The sequence below is a fragment of the Liolophura sinensis genome, chromosome 3 (assembly GCF_032854445.1).
Source record: "Liolophura sinensis isolate JHLJ2023 chromosome 3, CUHK_Ljap_v2, whole genome shotgun sequence".
Lineage (NCBI taxonomy): Eukaryota > Metazoa > Mollusca > Polyplacophora > Chitonida > Chitonidae > Liolophura > Liolophura sinensis.
The window spans coordinates 6,912,722-6,934,999 of NC_088297.1; the positions used below are offsets into that span (position 1 = coordinate 6,912,722).

Genomic DNA, 22,278 nt, shown 5'->3' on the forward strand with positions numbered 1-22,278 from the left:
AGTACAGTTTACTTGCTTATTGCAATTAAAATCCGAAAAAGAGCAATTTTTCCGCCATGTTTGGATGTTACTTGACAGAAAAATATTTTAGTTTGTAAAGTTGTAAAATTGCTGTGTGCAAAGGGACGCATATTTACTGTATGTGTGTTTCAAATCATAAAGCTGTGTCAATAGTTACAAGACTTCTAGGGCCTCAGAGACTGTAAACATGCTAAAAGTGCAAATTGTTCCATTTATTATAATACATATCCCTTTGAGCTGGCAACATTATTTAAATTGCTCGGATTTTCTTGATGCTAAAGCGCTTCTAATATATATAGCACTGGTCAGGGGGGATTTCAATGAAAATTCATCAGCCTATGGCCTAGGTTGAGGGCAAAGAACATAAATATTTGGAGTGATGTAAGTCACTTGACTTGGCTATAAAATGTATATTGGATTTTGCTCAAAACCTTTTAAAATTCTTTATAAACATTGAAGGCATTATTCTGAAATTTGTTACACGTGTAGGAAACACTTATTCCTGGACCAAATACTAGTCGATTTTTCTGAAATTTGTTACACGTGTAGGAAACCCCTATTCCTGGAAAAAATACTAGTCGATTTTTTAAATTTCGAAAATGACCTGGTACGTTAAGGTGGAGAAGTTGACACCAGAGAGGTACCATAATAAAGTGCAAATTTCAAAATCCCAGCACAATTCTGTAAATTTCCAAATCAAAAGTATAAAACTTGGTCGAAGCATCCTTATAAGTTACATGACCATAAAAGAAACTGTTGCTTAGTAATAACGCGCCAAAGATTTCAAAAACTTCATTTGTTAGTCCAAACGAGACACTGTGTTTTTAATTTACAGTATGAAGATCAACGTTAACCAGACAAATATCTTTACGGAAACTTCGTGTATATAGTGTATTTTCTACGTGCTGTCAAAGTTTCGTTTTGATTAACGTTTGTCTTCATATGTAAAACATAAACTTCATATTATAATCAGTTTTGTCATATTTTGGCAACTTTAAAATCCGAATTTCTGCCATAACCTCACGGTCACAGTTCATAGTACAGTGGACTAACGAAGTCACAGTGGAGAGCAAATTCTAGCTCGAGGAAGAGTTTTGTCATTGCTTGAAATATGCTTTTGTGTGTGTAAAGATTTATTCATTTATTTATTTATTTGATTGGTGTTTAACGCCATACTCAAGAATATTTCACTTATATGTCGGTGGCCAGCATTTTGTTGGGAGGAAACCGGAGGAAACGCACGACTATCCAGTGTGTGTAAAGGTATAGGCCGCCTTGCATTAAATAAGTGTAAAGTCTTACGTTAAATAAGTGGATGAATTAAAACGGATAAACTGAGGTATTACGTAATGTGTGGCAACTTTAACGAAATCAGACGTGAATTCTGGTTGAAAGCACATTCGGTCCTCTGGCTATGACTAACATGTTACGCGCAGCGGAAGTATAAGCCTGAAAATAATAGGCTTACATATTTATTTAACTGATTGGTGCTTAACTGCGAGCTCAGCAATGTTTCAGAAAGTTGTATTTGTGGTGCAGTGATTTTCCCATCGTTCTACAGAGTCCAATGCCAAAAAATATATATATTTCAGTGTGACTCGAGCGGGCTACCATTTTTCCAGTTTACGACCCATACATTGATTCAATGTCTGTTTTGGGGCTTTATAAATATAAGCGTCATGTTCGACATTCGTATACTATTCGTAGTCCGTAAAGGGCGTTCCAAGTCGATAATCGCAAGATCCATTTCCAAAACAAGGTTTAACACTAGCTCCCAAACACAAATGTATGTAAGAAATTATACAAATAGGAAATAAAGCCAGTAGCACACAAGAGAGAAGCGGTCATCAGTCACATGCTTGCCAAATAAGGATAAGAAGTATCCTTGCGCGTTTGTCACTCACAGCTATAGTCAGTTTCGCTTCTTGAGGTGCACGGTTTCTTGCGCTGGGGCCGATTCCCCGACCTTATCATACCAGGTCCCTTTTCTATCAGAAGTATAAAACTTGGCTTAAGCGCCCATAAAAGTTATACGACCATAAAAGAGATACTTCAGATTTGTCTAAAATCCGCCAGAACCTTTAATGCATCCTCCACAACAGAGTGACCTAACGAAGTTAGTGCGGAGAACAGGTGTCATCTTGGAAAGAGTTCGAAAAAAGGAGTAAAACTGAACTGAAAAAGGAAGTGGCACTATGGGCATCTATCAGCCACAGCTATAGTGAGTTTCGCTTCTTGAGGTGCACAGTGTTTTGAACTTGGGCCGATTCTCCACTTTACCGTACCAGATCCTTTACAGCAACCATTTTCTCTTACAGTATGTCACAGAAATGTGAGATCAAATTCAACATCTGAAAAATCGGAAAGTGAAATCTGGCCGGATATGTCAGTGTCATAATTCGGAACTACAGGTCCTTCACTATGGGTTCAAATTGATACGGCGTCATATTTACTTCTGAGTAGAATGAACCCACCTCAGGCTATTCAGGCCACCTAGACTCGGGTTGGCCATCCATGACGTCACTCGATGAGACGTTCCTGGCGATTGCCCGGAGATTGGCGAGGGCAAAAATGTATTGTTTTTTGCGGATTTAATGTGATTATTACGTTTCTCAGAAACCCTCCTGGGAACATACTGTTTTAACAGGTTATAATCTTTATAGCTAGAACCTGTAGCTAAAACTGGATGCTAATGTTTGTTTCATGAAATTGGTCAAAATGTCAACACGCCATACACCTCAAGGCGCTTAAGTAGCCTGAAGTATCATTGCGGTCATATGACAACACGCCATACACCTCAAGGCGCTTAAATAGCCTGAAGTACCATTGCCGTGGCGACAATACAGCACTCGTGTACACTTTTGTTCACCAAAATGAAGTATTTTGCCTACAGTTGTGTTTCATAGTACCTGGTAATTCACACAGTTTACAAAGATATTCGAATCACTCAACAAACGAAGTCGATATGATGTTAACATATATAACATATATATATATATATATATATATATATATATATATATATATATATATATATATATATATATATATATGTTGTATAACGTTATACTCAACAAGTCTGTTAACATACGTCTCACTTTATTTATTATCATTGTTAGTTTTTAACTCTGATAAAACGTAATGGAAGGCGTGTTCAATATTTGATTGTTTCCATCGGATTCGCACATGCGGTTGATTGGATAAATGATGAAGGCCCAGGAAACGTACAGACACGTGGAATGTATGATTATGGCCTAACGTCACATTCGTAGTATTGCAGCTATATCCCATTTATCTGTGTTATGATGAACGCCTTTCTTTGTCCGAATACAGGTGAAAGCTAACGCCATTAAAGATGAAGAATCCCAAAGGAAACCGGGTATTTCCTACCCAAGTCTCCCCGAAGATGTCTGCGTCCGTCATGACCTCTGAAATCAGTCTCACCCGCTCCCAGCTCGACACGACAATCATGGAAATGTTAAACATCCGACCAGGAGAGAGTGGACTAACGGCCGTCTGTAGAGGTAGGTCATAGGCTTGTAACGGAATGTTGATACTGTGATAACGTTACGTTAGGTCCATGTGAATGATGATTCTCTGATAACGTTATGTTAGGTACAGGTGAATGTTGATTCTCTGATAACGTCACGTTAGGTACAGGTGAATGTTGATTTTCCGATAACGTTACGTTAGGTACAGGTGAATGTTGATTCTCCGATAACGTTACGTTAGGTCCAGGTGAATGTTGATATTCTGATAACGTTATGTTAGGTCCAGGTGAATGTTGATTCTCCGATAACGTTACGTTAGGTACAGGTGAATGTTGATTTTCCGATAACGTTACGTTAGGTACAGGTGAATGTTGATTCTCCGATAACGTTATGTTAGGTACAGGTGAATGTTGATTCTCCGATAACGTTACGTTAGGTCCAGGTGAATGTTGATACTCTGATAAAGTTATGTTAGGTACAGGTGAATGTTGATTCTCCGATAACGTTACGTTAGGTACAGGTGAATGTTGATTTTCCGATAACGTAACGTTAGGTACAGGTGAATGTTGATTCTCCGATAACGTTATGTTAGGTACAGGTGAATGTTGATTGTTCGATAACGTTACCTGAGGTACAGGTGAATGTTGATCCTCTGACAACGTTGCGTTAGGTACAGGTGAATGTTGATACTCTGATAACGTTATGTTCATATGGGTTGGCGCTTTATAACATTGTGTTCGGTTCACGTAAAGGTTGGTGATCGGCTTATACCGTTATATTAGGAACACATAAAAACGGTTGGAACTTTCAAGTGATAGGTTCCTAACGTTTAGTTAGGTAAATCTGAAGGCAGTCAGGAAAGGTTGGCGATCTGCCAGACCGGAAGTCCATTTTGCTCACCTGAGCATGAATTCGGTTACTTATCAGTATAGCTTTTTGACTTTAAAATCACACATAACAGTCAATAAATTTACCAATACACTCTTCAGTGTGCCCATGTTTTCTGTTCCACAGGTAACCCCATCACAGCCTCTGGCAAACGGAAACAAATTTTTCGCATATTTTCCGTGGTGTGTGTTCCGATTGTGATACTAATCGGCATGACGGCGAACACGTTCGCCACCACATTGCAGGGCTACCTGGAAGCCACATCGATACGTGATAGTCTCCGATTCAGCACCCAGCTCGGAACGCTCATTCACCAGTTACAGAGGGAACGCGACCAGAGCGCCCTCTATATAAGCGCAATTGGACCGGAAACGAAACTCAAGCTGCTTCAAGCATACACGGCCACCGACCTAGTACTTGAGCAATTGGACCAATGGCCAAAAACCGACAACAACGACCTCAAACAGTTCCAGAAGAAGGAAAAGTTTCAGGTGTTTCTAAACCAGCACCGGTATCGATTGGACACCATCAACCAATCGGTGACAGATGAGCTTCAAGTATGAACATAAGCTATATCCGTCATTTCACGTATGAACATAAGCTATATCTGTTATCTGATTTCATGTCAGAATTTATGCATTGTAAACTGGATGCTGCTAAGAAGACTTTCGTGCTGAATACTTTAGTGTGGTCCTGTCAGGTGACGAGGTGTGACACGTTCAAACAGTCAGATGCTACAGTATGCCAGCAAATATGTAATATAAAAGAGAAAGAAGCTCTATCTATTCGAAAGAGAGAAGAATAAAAGAAACCGCCATTTTCTTGCAAACTGAATCCAATAATATGCTAATATTTTAGAAACTTTTTGGACCTGATTTATATTGATGCCATTGTCCGGCTCTGTTGACGACACAAGCTATTGATTCTTGCTGTATTATATCGATGTTATGAGTAGTTTATATATTCTACGTCTGCTGTGTTACGTTTATTATCTCCGTGTCACGTTTCCTGTGTCTATGTCATGTCTATTGTGTATATTATAGCTACGACCTGCCTAGTTTATCCCCGTGTATCTTGTCATCCTATCTTATGTCCTGCAGCATTATACCAGCGACATCCTGATATTCGTGGAGTGGCTGTACGACTCGATCTCCGAGGCTCGTTCCGGGACTGTCTGGAGAAGTCTGGTGGCTTTCCTAGAAATCACGGACGCCAAGGTCAGTATCTATCGCAACCCTGTACGATCTAACATCATCCCATACGAGCAGGTATGATCCTACACGATGCTATGTGAGGCCGTGCGATTTTATAGGTCTTATATTGTGGCACTATCGTACGCAATGTGATATATTTATTTTTTTCTTATCTGATTTGTTGTTTCACGCCATAGTGGAGAATGTTTCAATCGTACCATGGAAGTGAATATTAGGTACAAACCACAGACATTTGGCAAGTCACAGACGAACTTTCCCCACATTGTGGACGTCCAGTGGTCTTCCACAAACGTCAGATTGTCTGGGGCCCTGTTGTTCAAAACTGGTTTAAGACTTAATACCATAGTTATCCTTAAGCCAAGTCTTCAATTTTTGTACTTAGCCTAAAAAAATCTGTAGCATTATATTAAATACTAACTAAAACTGCTAATATTACAATCTGAGGAGGGAGAACTGTATTGGCTGCTCAGTTTGAATAAAACTTTACATATAAAATATAACTTAATACCAGTATTAGCTAATACACTTTCAAATAAATGGGTCCAGTACAGTTTGTAACTACCAGGAATAGCATGATGTATCTTAAGCCTAACGCACACGGGCAATACATGTTGTCGAAAATCGGATTTTTAGATCCTGGTTTCATATCATTTGGAATATCGGTTACCCGCGCACGAGCAACAATTGTTATCCAAAATTCCTGCGGCGAAAGACGCTCAAGATACGTTCAAGGTCATGTGACCCTCCAAAAGTGGGTTTGCATGGGTAATAGTTTACGTGGGTTTGGATGGGTAATAGATTACAAGGGTTTGCATGGGTAATAGTTTACGTGGGTTTGGATGGGTAATAGATTACAAGGGTTTGCATGGGTAATAGTTTACGTGGGTTTGGATGGGTAATAGATTAATGTGACATTATGACAATTATATTTCATCATGACGCCTAACGATCTTTGGAACTAGAAAGCGTTTTGCTTATCATCTCCATAAACGTCTCTCGTGAAGAAACTTCGGCTGTAAAGATAAACAAACTGGTGCCAGAGTGTCCTCTAAAACATCCGTGAAACTCGTGTGTGCTCCCTTTGCATTGTTTTAAGGTTATTGTATGTTAAATGTGGTGAGCAATTTTAGACTAGTGACGTATATCGAATTGCATCAGTGAATTCTTTTTTACCTTATTCTGCTTAAGCCATGGTGCTAATAGGTGTAATTTGCTATTTGTGTAAGCCGTATTTCATCGGTTACGTGTGACCATTTGCTAAATATCACGTTGTCGGCGCTGCTCTGGTTTTACTCTCTGCTGTAAGTCTTTGTTAGGCGTGCACGCAGGCGGTCCTGTGGGACATCTATTGCTTTCTTTCGGAGTATTAGTTTTCCAAGCTTCTTTCTGAAGAGCGCCCTCCGTGGCTCAGTCGGTTAGCGCGCTAGCGCAGCCTAATGACCCAGGAGCCTCTCACCAATGCGGTCGCTGTGAGTTCAAGTCCAGCTCATGCTGGCTTCCTCTCCGGCCGTAAGGTCTGCCAGCAACCTGCGGATGGTCGTGGGTTCCCCCGGGCTGTTCCTGGTTTCCACCCACCATAATGCTGGCCGCCGTCGTATAAGTGAAATATTCTTGAGTACGGTGTAAAACACCAATCAAATAAATAAATAAATCTTTCTGAAGACTATTTTTCTCGCTCAGATTATTTTTCTTCTTCTCTGACTACTGGGTTGTTTTGTTTTTCGTTTAGGAAAAAAAAATCATGTCACAGCTGTTAACTTTCTTCACATGTTCATGACCAAATTGCTTGGGCTACCTGCTGGAGTATAAAACTTTGCCCACCTGGGACCCACTTTTCGGCCATATTGGAACCGTATGAAAATCTAACAAAAAACTTCTCCAGAACTGCTGATCCGATTGCATTGAATGAATGAATGAATGAATGATTATTTCTTTACGCCAGATCGGCAAGTTTTCAGCCATATCGTGGCGAGAACATGGTTTAATCTCTAAATCAGTATAGGGTTTCCAAGAAGAGCATGTGAACATATAAATCAAATAAAAAGGACAGACGTGTTTAAAACCCGTTAAAAAAACCAAACCTCCGTTAAAACTTGAAAACCACAAACATTTTTTAAAATTCTAATGTGTATATATATAAAAAAGAAATAATGTAAGAAGAGTTATATCTTATAATATAAACCTATATATTTTAAGTAAGCATCGCCAGCGACGCTGTCAAATAAGTCAAATATAGACTTGACCGTGTAGAATCTTTGCCAAATATAAGCAAAGTCTACAGTCAACAAAGATATGTTTGATGCCGTATTGGGAGCTACATCCAACACACTCAGGAGCACTGCTCCCTTCCAGGATAACATTGTGTGTTAGACGAGAATGCCCAATACGGCATCTTGTTAAAACTACTTGGTCTCTGCGAGACATTTGACAAGTATAGGCATTGTAGCCAATGACAGGATGGATGGCATGCAGTTTGTTGTGGATCTGCAAGTCCCATTCACCATGCCAAGGCGACGAAAATATTTAAGAATAGTAGACTTAAAATCAGTATACGGGATTTTAATCTGAGATATGGGTTTATTGAGGGCAGCTTTCGCCTCTCTGGCTGCGACTGTGTTTCCATCGATACCAGTATGACTTGGTATCCAAAAGAATATAATATCTCTACCTCTTCTAATTAGTTTTCTATGTATTGCTAAAATATGAAGGATAGACGGATTTTTAAATTTTTTATTTTCAATTGCCAAAAGACAAACAAGCGAGTTACTGCATATCACAGTCTTCTGGTCATGCCCAGAAGAAACACATGATAGCGCTAGAAGTATAGCCTTGGCCTCTGCAGAAAAGATTGAAGATGAGGATGGAAGACGAAGGGAGGTGACCCGCTGTTCTAAGACAGTTGCACGCTCGTTAGCTTCTTCGTATAAACTCTCTACTGGAGAGGTTCTGAAAGCACTCTGGCTCAGCCTGAAACCTTGGTGGTGGACCGGATCCAACATTTTAATGTACGACTTCCTAGCGGAACTGTAAATGATGAATCCATAGTCCAATTCAGACCTCACCAGAGAAAAATATAAATTAAGTAAAACAGATCGGTCAGCGCTCCAATCGGTGCTACGCACGATCTTAATTATATCGAGAGCCTTTGCACATTTAGCTTTAAGCATTTTTATATGAGGTATAAAAGATAATTTCCTATCAAATGTAACTCCTAAAAATTATTTTCTCCAACAATTTTCACTGGTTCACCATAAAATATAAGTTCAGGGCCGAGATGGAAATTCCGTTTATTACAAAAATGCATACCGACGGTTATAGACGTAGAAAATCATAAACCATTAGCAACTGCTCATTTAATATAATGAACCCTTAGTGCCATATCTCAGTGTTTTAGCCAAACTATTAATTTTTATGCTAAACAGTGTTGGTGAAAGGATACTGCCCTGGGGTACTCCCATCTCCTGCTCATGAGAGTCAGAGAGAGCGGACCCCACCCGTACTTCAAAATTACGATCAGATAAAAATTGAGATATAAATAAAGGTAAGCGGCCCTTTAATCCCATAATTAAAAGGTCTTTTAGAATACAATATTTCCATGTGGTGTCGTAGGCCTTTTCAAGGTCGAAAAATATGGACACCACATGTTCATTATTAAGAAAACCATTACGAATAAAAGTTTCAAATCGATTGCATTGAAAATTGATATGCATGTACAAGACTACTGGGGGTATCAGGATTGAAAATTTTATGCAAATCGGTCGGGAAATGTGGAAGCTCGCTGTTGACCGTTTTAGCCGCGTGATGACATGTGGCTGAATTTTGAAAAAACTAGATAGCAATTAAATGTAGTCTGGCAGGTTGAGGACAACCGTGGTTTCAATTTTTCCCTGCAGTGTGTAGTTTTGCCATTTAAATGCGTTGAAATACATGTTATTTTTATTCATAGTCAGCTCGTAAAATTGTAATATCTCCAAAACCGGTAAAGGTAGAAAAACAACTTGGCAATAACGAATACATGAAGCAGCTTTTGACGTTTTGTCTTGTTTGGCCCTTCACGTGATTTAGCAGCCATTTTGAATTTTATTGGTAAACTTAAACCATCTTTTTCTGTTTAATGGGTGATGGTCTTTGGATGAAATTTTACTTGCGAGCTTTAGGTGGGTCGCTGTACCTATATTGTTGTCTTTGCAATTCTAATATTCTTATATTTTTATCTATAAGGAATCGTTGGGACTCGAACGTGCCCTTGGCGCCATCTGCTTGGCTCGTGGTGGCTTCCCCACGTTTGAAGACTACTTATGGTTCGCTCAGAGTCAAGACGTCGCCAACGCCTCCTTCTCTTCCGCTAGGCTTTTCTCCAGTATCGCAGGCGACATCTTCGATTCTCTTGTGGAAAAAAACCAGTCCTTTCTCACAGACCTGCATGATCTAAGAATAGACCTTCGTCTGAACGGTTCCTTGGTCCGGAACGCTTCTATACAAGAGGCTGAGAGCTGGTTCGACAAAATGTCAGTCTACCAGGATGTCCTACTGGAGACACAGAAGGCTCTGGTGAATAAAATCAGCCTGAAGCTAGATGAGCGTGATGAGGAGGACCTGACGAAGATGATTGTCATTGCCGTGGTTTTTGGATTAGTTCTGATGATGTGTCCTCTCATCATGCAGGGAGTCTACTCTTTGACCACCGAGATGCAACGTTACTCAATCTCCCTAGCCGACAGGTAAGATCGGCTGATAACACATTTTACTGTCTCAAACAAACTGGGTTAACCTAACACCAAATTTGGGTCACCTTTGTTAGATTAACTTCTGTTAACAGATTTTCTAAAGACCGAACAGGACAGAAGGCGTCCATTACGTCACATTTATGGTGTCCTGATTTCGTTCTTTAGTTACTTTCTTCGTCTTCGTTGTATTGGAAATTAAACTTGAGACGATCGCCCAGTTTGGTTGACGGCAGGTATACGGATATCTGTTTTCACGCATTGATTGGTAGTTGTGTTGCATAAGATCTATAACTTTATTCTTTGGGTCAGAAATACTTGACCTAGATATGACGCTTTAAACTTACAATATAGAGTAAAACCAGAGGAGCAACGACGGTGTGATAGTTGGCAAATGGTGAAGCCTACTAAATCCGGCCCCTTTTCAGTTTACCCCAGTCAGGGTTTATTCTAACTGTTGGTGTCAGTGCTTAAATGGTAGGAATAAATGCGTCGAAACAGTCATTAATATACCCGCTTTCCAGGTCAATAACCGCATTTCCCTCATATCCATGGTAAAAAATGTGCTGTAGTGCATTATTGTTTTCTTTAATGTAAATTCTTTTTGAAGACTGTAGAAAAGTGATTTTCATTCAGCCATAGACTGGGATTTCTGTGGAAATATCGCACACACAAAATCGTAAAAACAATTTCTGGTCACGGTGTATTGATCTCATGTGATTAATATTAAGTGTGATGGCAACAAAGTATTTCTATAACACTATCGTTTAATAAATTGTATTTAACATCCGTGCATATATTTTTTACCTAATTCGGCTAAAACAATGGTACTAGATGGCGTTTAAGTTGCAATGTTTACGCATTTAGAGGAACAGATAAAACAAGCCCTATATGAGATAAACTGAAAACAGACCGGATTTCACCGGTTACTTTTGACTATTTGCCAACAATCACACGTCATCGCTGCACCGGTTACTTTTGATTATTTGCCAACTGTCACACGTCATCGCTGCACCGGTTACTGCTGACTATTTGCCAACAATCACACGTCATCGCTGCACTGGATTCTGTTGATTATTTGCCAACTGTCACACGTCATCGCTGCATCGGTTACTTTTGATTATTTGCCAACAATCACATGCCATCGCTGCATCGGTTACTTTTGATTATTTGCCAACAATCACATGTCGACGCTGCACCGGTTACTTTTGATTATTTGCCAACCATCACATGTCATCGCTGCACCGGTTACTCCTGATTATTTGCCAAATGTCACGTCATCGCTGCACCGGTTTCATTGGATTATTTGCCAACTATCACACGTCATCGCTGCACGGTTTCATTTGATTATTTGTCAACTGTCACACGTCATCGCTGCATCGGTTTCTGCTGATTATTTGACAACATCACATGTCATCGCTGCACCGGTTTCTGTTCATTATTTGAGAACTGTCACACGTCATCGCTGCACCGGTTTCATTGGATTATTTGCCAACAATCACGTCTTCGCTGCACTAGTTTCATTGGATTATTTGCCAACAGTCACGTCATCGCTGCACAGGTTACGCTGGATTATTTGCCAACTATCACACTTCATCACTTCACCGGTTTCTTCTGATTATTTGCCAACTGTCACACGTCATCACTGGATCGGTTTCTGTTGATTATTTGACAACATCACATGTCATCGCTGCATCGGTTTCTGTTCATTATTTGGGAACTCTCACACGTCATCACTGCACCGATGTCATTGAATTATTTGCCAACAATCACACGTCATCGCTTCACCGGTTTCATTTGATTATTTGCCAACTGTCACAAGTCATCGCTTCACCGGTTTCATTTGATTATTTGCCAACTATCACACGTCATCGCTGCACCGGTTTCTGTTGATTATTTGCCAACTGTCACAAGTCATCGCTGCACCGGTTTCATTGGATTATTTGCCAACTATCACACGTCATCGCTGCACAGTTTCATTTGATTATTTGCCAACTATCAGACGTCTTCGCTGCACGGTTTCATTTGATTATTTGCCAACTATCACACGTCATCGCTGCACTGGTTTCATTTGATTTTTTGCCAACTATAAGACGTCATCGCTGCACCGGTTTCTGTTGATTATTTGACAATTATCACACGTCATCGCTGCACCAGTTACGTTGGATTATTTGCCAACTATCAGACATCATCGCTGCACTGGTGTCATTTGATTATTTGCCAACTGTCACACGTGATCGCTGCACCGGTTTCTGTTGATTATTTGCCAACTATCAGACGTCTTCGCTGCACGGTTTCATTTTATTATTTGCCAACTATCACACGTCATCGCTGCGCCAGTTACGTTGGATTATTTGCCAACTATCAGACGTCATTGCTGCACTGGTTTCATTTGATTATTTGCCAACTATCACACGTCATTGCTGCACCAGTAACGTTGGATTATTTGCCAACTAACAGACGTCATTGCTGCACTGGTTTCATTTGATGTTTTGCCAACTATCAAAACTATTAACTATCAACTATTAAAAAAAAACAGTGGCATGCTGGTGCATGGGCATGGCGAGTAATTTGTTTGACAGTAGGTTCACTAACGTGCGGTTAGAACAAACTCCGTACAGTAACACAGCCTACACTACACTCTCAACGAATAGACTATATTGTGTTTTATAACACAATTTCCCAACGTCCATCTTTAAAACCGTACTGCCATGGGATCACATACTGCAAGAGTTAAAATAAAATTTATTTGTTAAGGTTATATTATACTGAACGTTTTAACAATTTCAAGTATGTCAGTGTTACAAACAGGGTTTACAGTAAAACCGATAGCGGTTTAGGTAACTGGTGTCGACCGCCGTCAAGACATGTTGAACTCCGCCCAATATCCAGCATTCCACTGGTTTTTGAATAATTATGAGGACACCCCAGACAATGGGTTCTTGCCGTCGAAACCGAGCCTATGGATTTTAACATTATGAATTAGAAAAAGTGTTCTAACTTTATTTCCCTTGCAATAATGTGAATTTTAAACTTATCAGTGAGTATGAGCTTTGAAATAGACTTTAAATGTGAGCAGACACAGTGTGTCCACACAAAAATATTAACAATGGTTAGTTTTCAGTTAGTACTTTGTCCAGTAAATGCTTACCACAATTTCTCCCATCTTCGTCATTTTTACAATCCGTTATTCCGCCACACTGACGATGTGCTGACAAGCAGGTGAGGTCCTGACACACGAAACCACCACTCGCACAAGAAGGAACTGTAAGGAATGATGTTAAAACATTAATGTTTTTTGTTAAATACATGCATTATTACTTTCAGTCAAGATGGACAATCATTTATTTATTTATCTATGGACATGATGAATTAGACAAAGCGTTCTAGTTTCAATATCCTTGCAATGATGTGGACGTTCAGCATATCAATCCGTACAGCTTGCGTTGTTACGTGACACTAACTAATGGCAATTTTGGTAGTGAGTATGGCTGATTTTACAGACAGCTTAATGTAAGCAACTCTCTAAAAGAAATAGACCATAGGATTCTGTTGGTGTAGACATCTTAAGGCCTAGTTTTGTTTTCATATGATTTCTAGTATATGTTATGACAACACTGCAAGAACAGTTAGAAAAATTCCTAACTGAGGTAAGCCGACAAGCCCGATTTCATCGGTTACGTGTGACCATTTCTCAACAAACGCAGTGTCGTAGCTCTGTGATGTAGTCTTTGTTCATAAAATCCTGTTCATAGGACAAAGGCTCTGAAGACGGAGCAGAAGCGGACCAATTCCTTGTTGTACCAGATGCTTCCGAAATCTGTGGCTGAGCAGCTGAAGAAGAACGAAGAAGTGACCGCTGAGACGTTTGATGAAGTCACCATCTTCTTCTCGGACATCGTTGGCTTCACGTCTCTCTCGGCTCAGTGCTCTCCCGTACAAGTGGTTAACATGCTGAACAGCCTGTACACGCTGTTTGACGACAGGATCGACAAGTACGACGTGTACAAGGTGGAGACCATCGGGGACGCTTACATGGTGGCTTCTGGTAAGATTACCTACTTCCTACGATGGAGATTGTGGGGTGAGAATTGTTTTTGAAGAAATGTTGTCGGATGGACTTTTACTATGAGCTGAACTTTTATCGTTAAGAACATGCTGCAACTAGATGCGAAAACGTTCATCAGATGGTTTACCAAGTCGCTTAGCGGAATAATGCAAGTGCCCCTCCTGTTATATGTTACATAATATGTTATCTTAAGTGGTATGTCATATGTTATAACAGGTGTACCCTCTGAAATAGGCCAGCTGAACTATTCGCTATTTATTTATTTATTTGATTGGTGTTTTACGCCCTACTCAAGAATATTTCACTTATACGACCCCACTGGTGCCACTATTCGTTATTAAGCGTTTGCGTCTTTTTTATATGGGCTAATACCTCATCAGATCCACAAGAGTTAGTACACATTATATCAGATGGCGAACTCCTGAACATATATAATGCTTGTCCCCCCGAGGAAATGTTACAATATGTCGAGTTCAAAACGGTGAGATTGTCAAACCGTGATTTCTATTAGCCAGTTGAAAATAGGAAATGCGCTTTTTCATGCGATTGCAGCATTAGGCAAATGGACGTAAGGCTTCAGACCAAAAGAGCCGAGCGCGTGATAGACTAGGCTGGAGACCAAAAAGGCCGAACACGTGATGGACTCTTCTTGAGACCAAAACGTGTCGAACCTGTAATAGACTATGCTTCGGACCAATAGGGACGAACCCCGTGAGGGGCTAGGTTCGTGGTAAATAGCCCCAATCCAACGTCACTGAGAGTAAAAACGATTTGGGCTTTTCATCCCTGAGGCACACAGATATGAATGACAAGGTGACCGAAGTTTACTACATATATAAGGCGCTAACATGATTTTCGTGTTAAAGACCACAAAGACAATTGCCTTGTAGAGAGATATCTGGACTTCAGGCAAAATGTACGACGAGTCCTTTTTCCATCTACGCGGCCACTTTCAGATTAGAGTTATGTATTACACAAGCCCAAAAACAGCAAGTACGCAGGGATAGGAGTCATATGACTAAAAATTGTTGAGTACGACGTTAAACCCTAAGCACTCACTCACTCAGTCAAGCTTTCCTATTCCCCTCCTATAATGTCTTTTCTCCTCTACAGGCCTGCCACATAGGAACGGCAAACGTCACGCAGCCGAGATCGGCACCATGGCCCTGGACCTCTTGAACAACATCACCAGCGTGGAGATCCCCCACCTGCCGGAGACACACTTCAAGCTCCGCATCGGTCTTCACACAGGTCAGTTAGACACTCTAAGCAAAGCCAATAAAAAGATGCTAAGCCTCCATAAGTTTGTCACTTAAAATATTAGGTGAAAATCCGGAATCAGTGTGTGCATGAAATCTAAGGATTTCTGGGTTAATATTTCGTAAAGACGCCTTCTGATATGAAATCCGTCTTACGCTGTAATTGTTACGATATTTTTTATTTACCATTCTAATTTCCAGGCCCGGCCGTTGCTGGCGTCGTTGGGTATAAGATGCCGCGGTATTGCTTGTTTGGAGAAAGCGTAACTATTGCCTCCCGCATGGAATCTCTTGGAGAAGGTAAGACACAACCTGGACCCTGTGCATTACTCTAAGTCTCTCTAGTTTATTCCCAGAAATTCGGTTTCCTTCGAGCTTTCCGATTTTCACCATCCAAACCTCCAAACCTAATCGCTGTCAAATAAACAAGCCAGGAAATCAATTCATAATCAACACAACCATTACAAAGGGTAAAACTGATTCTGTGTATCACGTTGTATTCTTTTCAATACGCCTGCAATGTTCTGTATTCCCGCCTGTCTTGGCCTTGTTGACAACAAGCAATCAATGGCGTTCGCCTGACGTGTTGAAGAATTTATTTATTTATTTGATTGGTGTTTTACGCCGTACTCAAGAATATTTCACTTATACAACAACGGCCAGCATTATAGTGGGTGGAACCGAACAGCGCACTGGGGAGACCCACGGAGACCCGCAGGTTGCTGGAAATCTTCCCACTTACGGTCGGAGAGGAAGCCAGCGTGAGCTGGACAGGAACTCACAGTGACCGCATTGGGAGAGGCTCCTGGGTCATTAGGCTGCGCCAGCGCGCTAACCAACTGAGCCACGGAGGCGCCGACTTGTTGAAGAAGGCTTGTCTTTTACCAGTATGAAGTGGAAATCTCTACGCCATACATGGTAAAGTTGGTTATAATCTTACCAAAGGTAATACTGATCGCCATTGTGACAAGTTTTTTAAAGATTGTGTTCATCTGTAAATGCATTAAACTATCAGTCAAGTAAAAGACAACTGACCGTTTTTAGCCAAGCGCATTCACGTCAGCCAAACAACATACGACACTCTCCAGGAAATGGGAGGGTTCCAACTGGAGCTACGCAAAGATGACGTCGTCAGTGTAAGTATAACAGCTGGCCTCGTGTTAGCTTTAGTTTTTTTCTAATGTACGGAAGCCAGATAAGGTCATTATCATCATACCATCGTTCAACGATGGGAGGGGGCCTCCGTGGCTCAGTTACTTAGCGCTAGCGCAGCGTAATGACCCAGGAGTCTCACCAATGCGGTCGCTGTGAGTTCAAGTCCAGCTCATACTGGCTTCCTCTCCGAACGTACTTGGGAAGGTCTGTCAGCAACTTGCAGATGGTCGTGGGTTTTCCTCGGGCTGTGCCCGGTTTCTACCCACCATAATGTTGGCCGCCGTCGTATGAGTGAAATATTCTTGGGTACGGCGTAAAACACCAATCAAATAATAAATAAATAAATAAATAACGTTCAATGATGGCGTCACACGATGTCCCGAATCGATGTTCATTTCATTTTTATCCATTTTATGAAAGCTGGATAAGGTCATCGCCATACCATCGTTCCATCAGTGTGTCGCCAGATCGTGTCATGGTAGTACTAAGCGACAGCGCAATAATAAAAACCGATGGGACGACGCTACAAAAATGGTTACCGCCACCTCTGGACATGGTGTCACCGATGCATCACATCGTGACTAACTTTGATACCTCAACCTGCAGCGCATTTCTAGTCCAGCTCATGCTGGCTTTCTCTCCGATCGTAAGTAGAAAGGTCCGTCAGCAACATGCGGATGGTTGTGAATTTCTCTCGGGCTCTTCCCGGTTTCCTCCTACCACAATGCTGACTGTCGTCGTATAAGTTACGTATTCTTGAGTACAGCGTATAAACAGAAATAAATAAATTAATCTATCAACTTATTAACATAGCTCGCTGATGCAGTATTATCTCCATAGCTACCGGCCCGGATAGGACAGTGGTAGAGCGTCCGCTTCGGGGAGTGTTGATCCAGGGTCAATCCTGGGCCGAGTCACACATAAGGCCTCAAAAGAGAACGTTGTAACTTTCACCATGAAGGGGACAATGCAACGAGTATCGGGGCGGCTTACTTGCCTTCGGTAAGGCGTCCCAGTGAAGCAGCACTAAATGAAAGAGCGGTGGAAATCCGCCCTGCAACAAGGAGGCATATTACACGCACATGCACTCTCCAGATTCCGTCGTCTTCATAAGACTGAAAAATTGTTAAGTATGACGTTAAACCTTAATCAATCACTCACTCACTATCTCCATAGATATTACATAATTGAAACAGTTTCTTGGTTGACTTTTTTTCCACTTTAGCATGGTATTACAGACTTTTTATATTTAAAGAAATTTCTGTTTGTTTAATTTTGAACAGGATTTCTCAGAGCTAATTAATTTGCAGGAGTGAACTATGCGTAACATTTTTATAACACGGTGTTGATATTTTGCATGGGATTTCATAAACATTATATGACTTCGCCCTAACGTTTTAGAGATTTTGAGCAATTTCAAATGATGTCAAATGAATTTACGCAGATGTTATATTCCCATAACTGGACAACGGTGGGATATGTGTTTTATAAACACCTGCCGCATCATCTGCTTTTAAGAATTTTATACTGAAATAACATAGTGGTGCAATATCGTTTATGTGTTCTGAAACGATATAAAACAAGATGAACAGAGATACAGGCGTCGATTTCGTTAATAAACGATGAAGACCCCGACTGTCTTTCTTGAGATTGAAGGTGCCAACTATTACAGAGTTAAAGACGTCGACGTTGTTTGTTAGAGATGACGAACGAGATTTGTTAGTTTGAATAAAGACGATTTTGTTAGGGAGAAAGGCACCCGCACTGTTTTGTTAGAAATAAAGACACCAACGTTGATTATAAGAGATGAAGAGAAAGCTACAAACTGCAAATACAAAAACAACACTGCATGGGAGATCCAAGTTCATTCAGGTCATGGCCGTACAATTGCATTTGGAATGCAGCGCGAGGTAATACGAGTTTTGGATGGTCTAATCAAGAGTAAGCCCAGAAAACTTCGACATTCCACCGGTTATGACATACGACACAACAGTTCCTCTAGTCACAGCCTATTCATACAGAGCCACCCTTTCCTTGAGCTTAATTAGCTATGGCCATGAATAAATACTCAACTTCTACATGAGTATAAAATAAAATAAAACGACGGCGAGTAAAACCAGAGGAGCAACAGTATGCTAGTTGGCAAATCGGTGAAATCTGGCCTCTTACGTGAATTGGGTAAATATGTAATAGAAGTTACTTCAAACACCTATTGAAAAAAGCAATCAATTTCTTAGTTTCTCTCTCTTGCAGAAGGACCCATCGCTAAGCGCATCTCTGAAAAACAACCTGCGCACATATTGGCTGACGGGACGAGTGGGAATGAATCTTAAAGCTCGAGCTGCAACACCTTCGGGATCAGATTTTTCTGAACTGGACAACGATGAACCCAGGAAAAAGGGTAAATCTATTTCTTGTTTAACTTTTTCCTTAGTTTGGTTAAGGAGTGGCTCTGTATAATTATATATAGTACATTATGTTATATATTCTTATATTTCAAAAGGAGATTGTTATGTATCTCAGTGTAATGACCCAGAGTCTCTCACCAATGCGGTCGCTGTAAGTTCTAGTCCAGCTCATGCTGGCTTCCTCTCCGGTCGTACGTGGTAAGGTCTGCCAGCTGCCTGCGGATGGTCGTGGGTTTCCCCCGGGCTCTCCCCGGTTTCCACCCACCATGATACTGGCCGCCGTCGTATAAGTGAAATATTCTTGGGTACGGCGTAAAACACCAATCAAATAAATAAATAAATGTTATGCATCTATCTCGATATCAAATACAGTCAGAAAAATATTATACACCTACTATCTGGCGCGTGACTAGAAAGTTGGAATATATACCGTTGGATGCGTGTAATATATTGACAATACGTGTATACAGGTATAACGAGGTAACTGTAACCATATGCATATATCCGCTCGATGGTTGTGGAAAGGCGAATTGTCGTTAACTTCAGGACGAAGATGCGTTTCTCGCAGAGCTATGGTTGTGACAGGGCGAACCTTGGTTGATGGTTATGGCAAGTCGAATTTTTGGCAATGGTTATGGCAAGGCGGATCTCTGGGAAACTATAGCTAATCCAGCGCTAGACGGCGTTTCATTTACAGATGGTGATGGCAAGATGAAAATTTTGGTACGCCACCTGGTGGCGCGAAACTTTAAAAGGAAAAACAGCCCATATATGAGAAAAAGAAAATGTCGTTTTCCGATATGGTATGGTCACTCTACACTACGCGTGTTTATTTACGCAGGAGAACATTAAAACAACACTTTACCCTTTTACTTACTAGGTCACAAGTGTCCTAGACCACGACTTGCGGCAAACATAACTTCAGCACAGCGCTTCAGCTGATACTTGTCTTCATAAGCACAATTAGCGACGGATATTAAGTCTTTGTTACGTGATGATTACACATAAAGTGATGACGTGATAGCAGGTGATCAGCTTCTGGTTACCTGCAAACCATACTCCTTACATAGCATGTACCGCCCCTTACGCCCAATTTCGGTGTATTGAGCTTTCTTTTGTAGCCTAATTTCAGTATATTGAGTTTTCTTTTGACAGATATTTTTCAAAGAAAATTTCAGCCAAGATTAATATAATAGACTTACAGTAAAGAGAGTACATCAAGAGCTGCGTCGACAGTGTCGTAGTTGGCAAATGGTCAGACGTAGTAGGTGAAATGCCTCAGTTTACCTCAGTTAAGGTTTTATTTTAACTTCTCAAACAAATGCTGAAATTGTAGCAATTTACACGCCCCTTGCACCATGGCTTAATTAAATATAGGTAAAAAAGTCAGTGTTACCTAATAGACGTCACTGATCTGGAGTTACTCAAAATGGTGTGCCGTCATCACATTTATATGCATATATGACATGGTTGACAGGTTTGTATTTTTTCTGCTTTTTAAAGTGTCCATCTTGACATTATTTACAATTCTCTTTTTACTCAGGAAACCTGTTTTAATAAATGTGAGGGGGAACGTTTTTGAGCACAGTACATGTCTTCAAACGTGTGATAATTTACTAAAAAGCCTTGGTTATCTCCCCTGTATGACGTTTTCAAGCAGTATGTAAGCAGGCAGGGATGAGCGTCCGTGCAAGTGTTGGCACATAGGAATGTGATGCTTCTGAGTGAGTGAGTGAGTGAGTGAGTGCTTGGGGTTTTAACGTCGTACTTAACAATTTTTCAGTCATAAGACGACGAAGGAATCCTTAGAGTGCATGTAATGTGCCTCTTGTTGCCGGACGAATTTCCCACCGCTCTTTTATTTTGTGCTGCTTCACTGAGACCCCTTACCGAAGGCAAGTAACCGCCCCGCCTGAGCCGTTATACTGATACAGGTCAGCCAGTGGTTGCACTGTCCCTTTCATGCTGAACTCCAAGCGAGGAAGATACGACTTCCTCTTTTAAATTCTTAGGTGTGACTCGACCTAGGATTGACCCTAGATCTACCACCCCCGGTGATTCTTCTGAGACGTGACCATGTTCCAATATCACCCCCCCCCCCCCCCCCCCCACCACCTTGCGTTTCGAATTGCGCATGTTTTTCGGCTACAATCGTTCATGCAGAGATGGGCACATGCGTGCGGATGTTTAGACTGCACAGCCCGAATGAATATTACATGTGACCAGTAAACCTGACGACTTGATTAAAACACACAGTTCAATTAATTATTTTAACTCAGTTTGGAATACATTGCATTGCATTTCTTCCAAAAACAAAACGATATTCGAAACAGTACCTTATCCCTAAAGTTATCAGAAGTTTTAGAGTTAATTTGGGGGCAAAAACGATAAAAGTTAAAGTGTTGTTGTTTTTGCTGCACTCTACACAGGATAGATCACTAGTTTCGTTTAGATACGCAATATGCCAACAATTTTGTGGATATAGCTAACTCGACAAAATTACTTTAAGTTTGTGTTTCAGATATGTTCATCTTCCTCATGTCGTTTTTTAACCTCAGGTATGCACATTTATTTATATTACATAGCTCTCAGACAATGCACAAAGTGCATATATCTTCTGTTTTTGTTACAGTTTCAGCCATACCTGCGGAAATCAAGCCAGTTTCTGTGAATGCCAAAACAGCGACTCAACGACGAATCAGTGCTAATGACGGTACACACGTGTTACACGAGGCTCTGTTCGAGTACGACCAGGGTCCAGGTAAACGCTGGCATGATCACAAGTGAACAGACTTTGTCGGGATGCTCTCGCTCTGTTAAGTCACCTAGCAATGTGGTTTACTGAGATCACTTTTACTTTGCTTGATCTTCTCAATGTTATATAGTATTGAAGGTGTCAATAATTTTCCCATCATTTGTAGCATAGTTTTAATTGATAAAAGACCCCTAGTTAGCATCTATAGAGCGTGAATACTACCCAAGTTACGTTTAAGGATACATAAAACGCATGTTTTTCATTTCTGAATACGCACGGTGTGATATGGCCTAC

The 22,278-nt window shown here is 40.8% G+C and overlaps 1 protein-coding gene across 1 annotated transcript; it reads left to right on the forward strand.

Moving 5' to 3' along the window:
• Positions 1–3,427: 3,427 nt before the first annotated feature.
• Positions 3,428–22,016, forward strand: LOC135464052 (receptor-type guanylate cyclase gcy-4-like). Its single transcript, XM_064741527.1, has 10 exons — positions 3,428–3,545; positions 4,527–4,957; positions 5,501–5,668; positions 9,836–10,335; positions 14,094–14,386; positions 15,521–15,658; positions 15,868–15,966; positions 16,711–16,802; positions 19,075–19,222; positions 21,862–22,016. Exons 1-10 carry the CDS (start codon positions 3,428–3,430, stop codon positions 22,014–22,016), a joined length of 2,142 nt encoding a protein of 713 aa, XP_064597597.1.
• Positions 22,017–22,278: the final 262 nt, after the last annotated feature.

Coding starts and splice junctions, on each gene's coding strand:
- LOC135464052 (XM_064741527.1), top strand. CDS start 3,428: ATGTCTGCGTCCGTCATGACCTCTGAAATCAGTCTCACCCGCTCCCAG. Junction 3,546..4,526: donor ACTAACGGCCGTCTGTAGAG/GTAGGTCATAGG, acceptor TCTGTTCCACAG/GTAACCCCATCACAGCCTCT. Junction 14,387..15,520: donor CGCTTACATGGTGGCTTCTG/GTAAGATTACCT, acceptor TCTCCTCTACAG/GCCTGCCACATAGGAACGGC.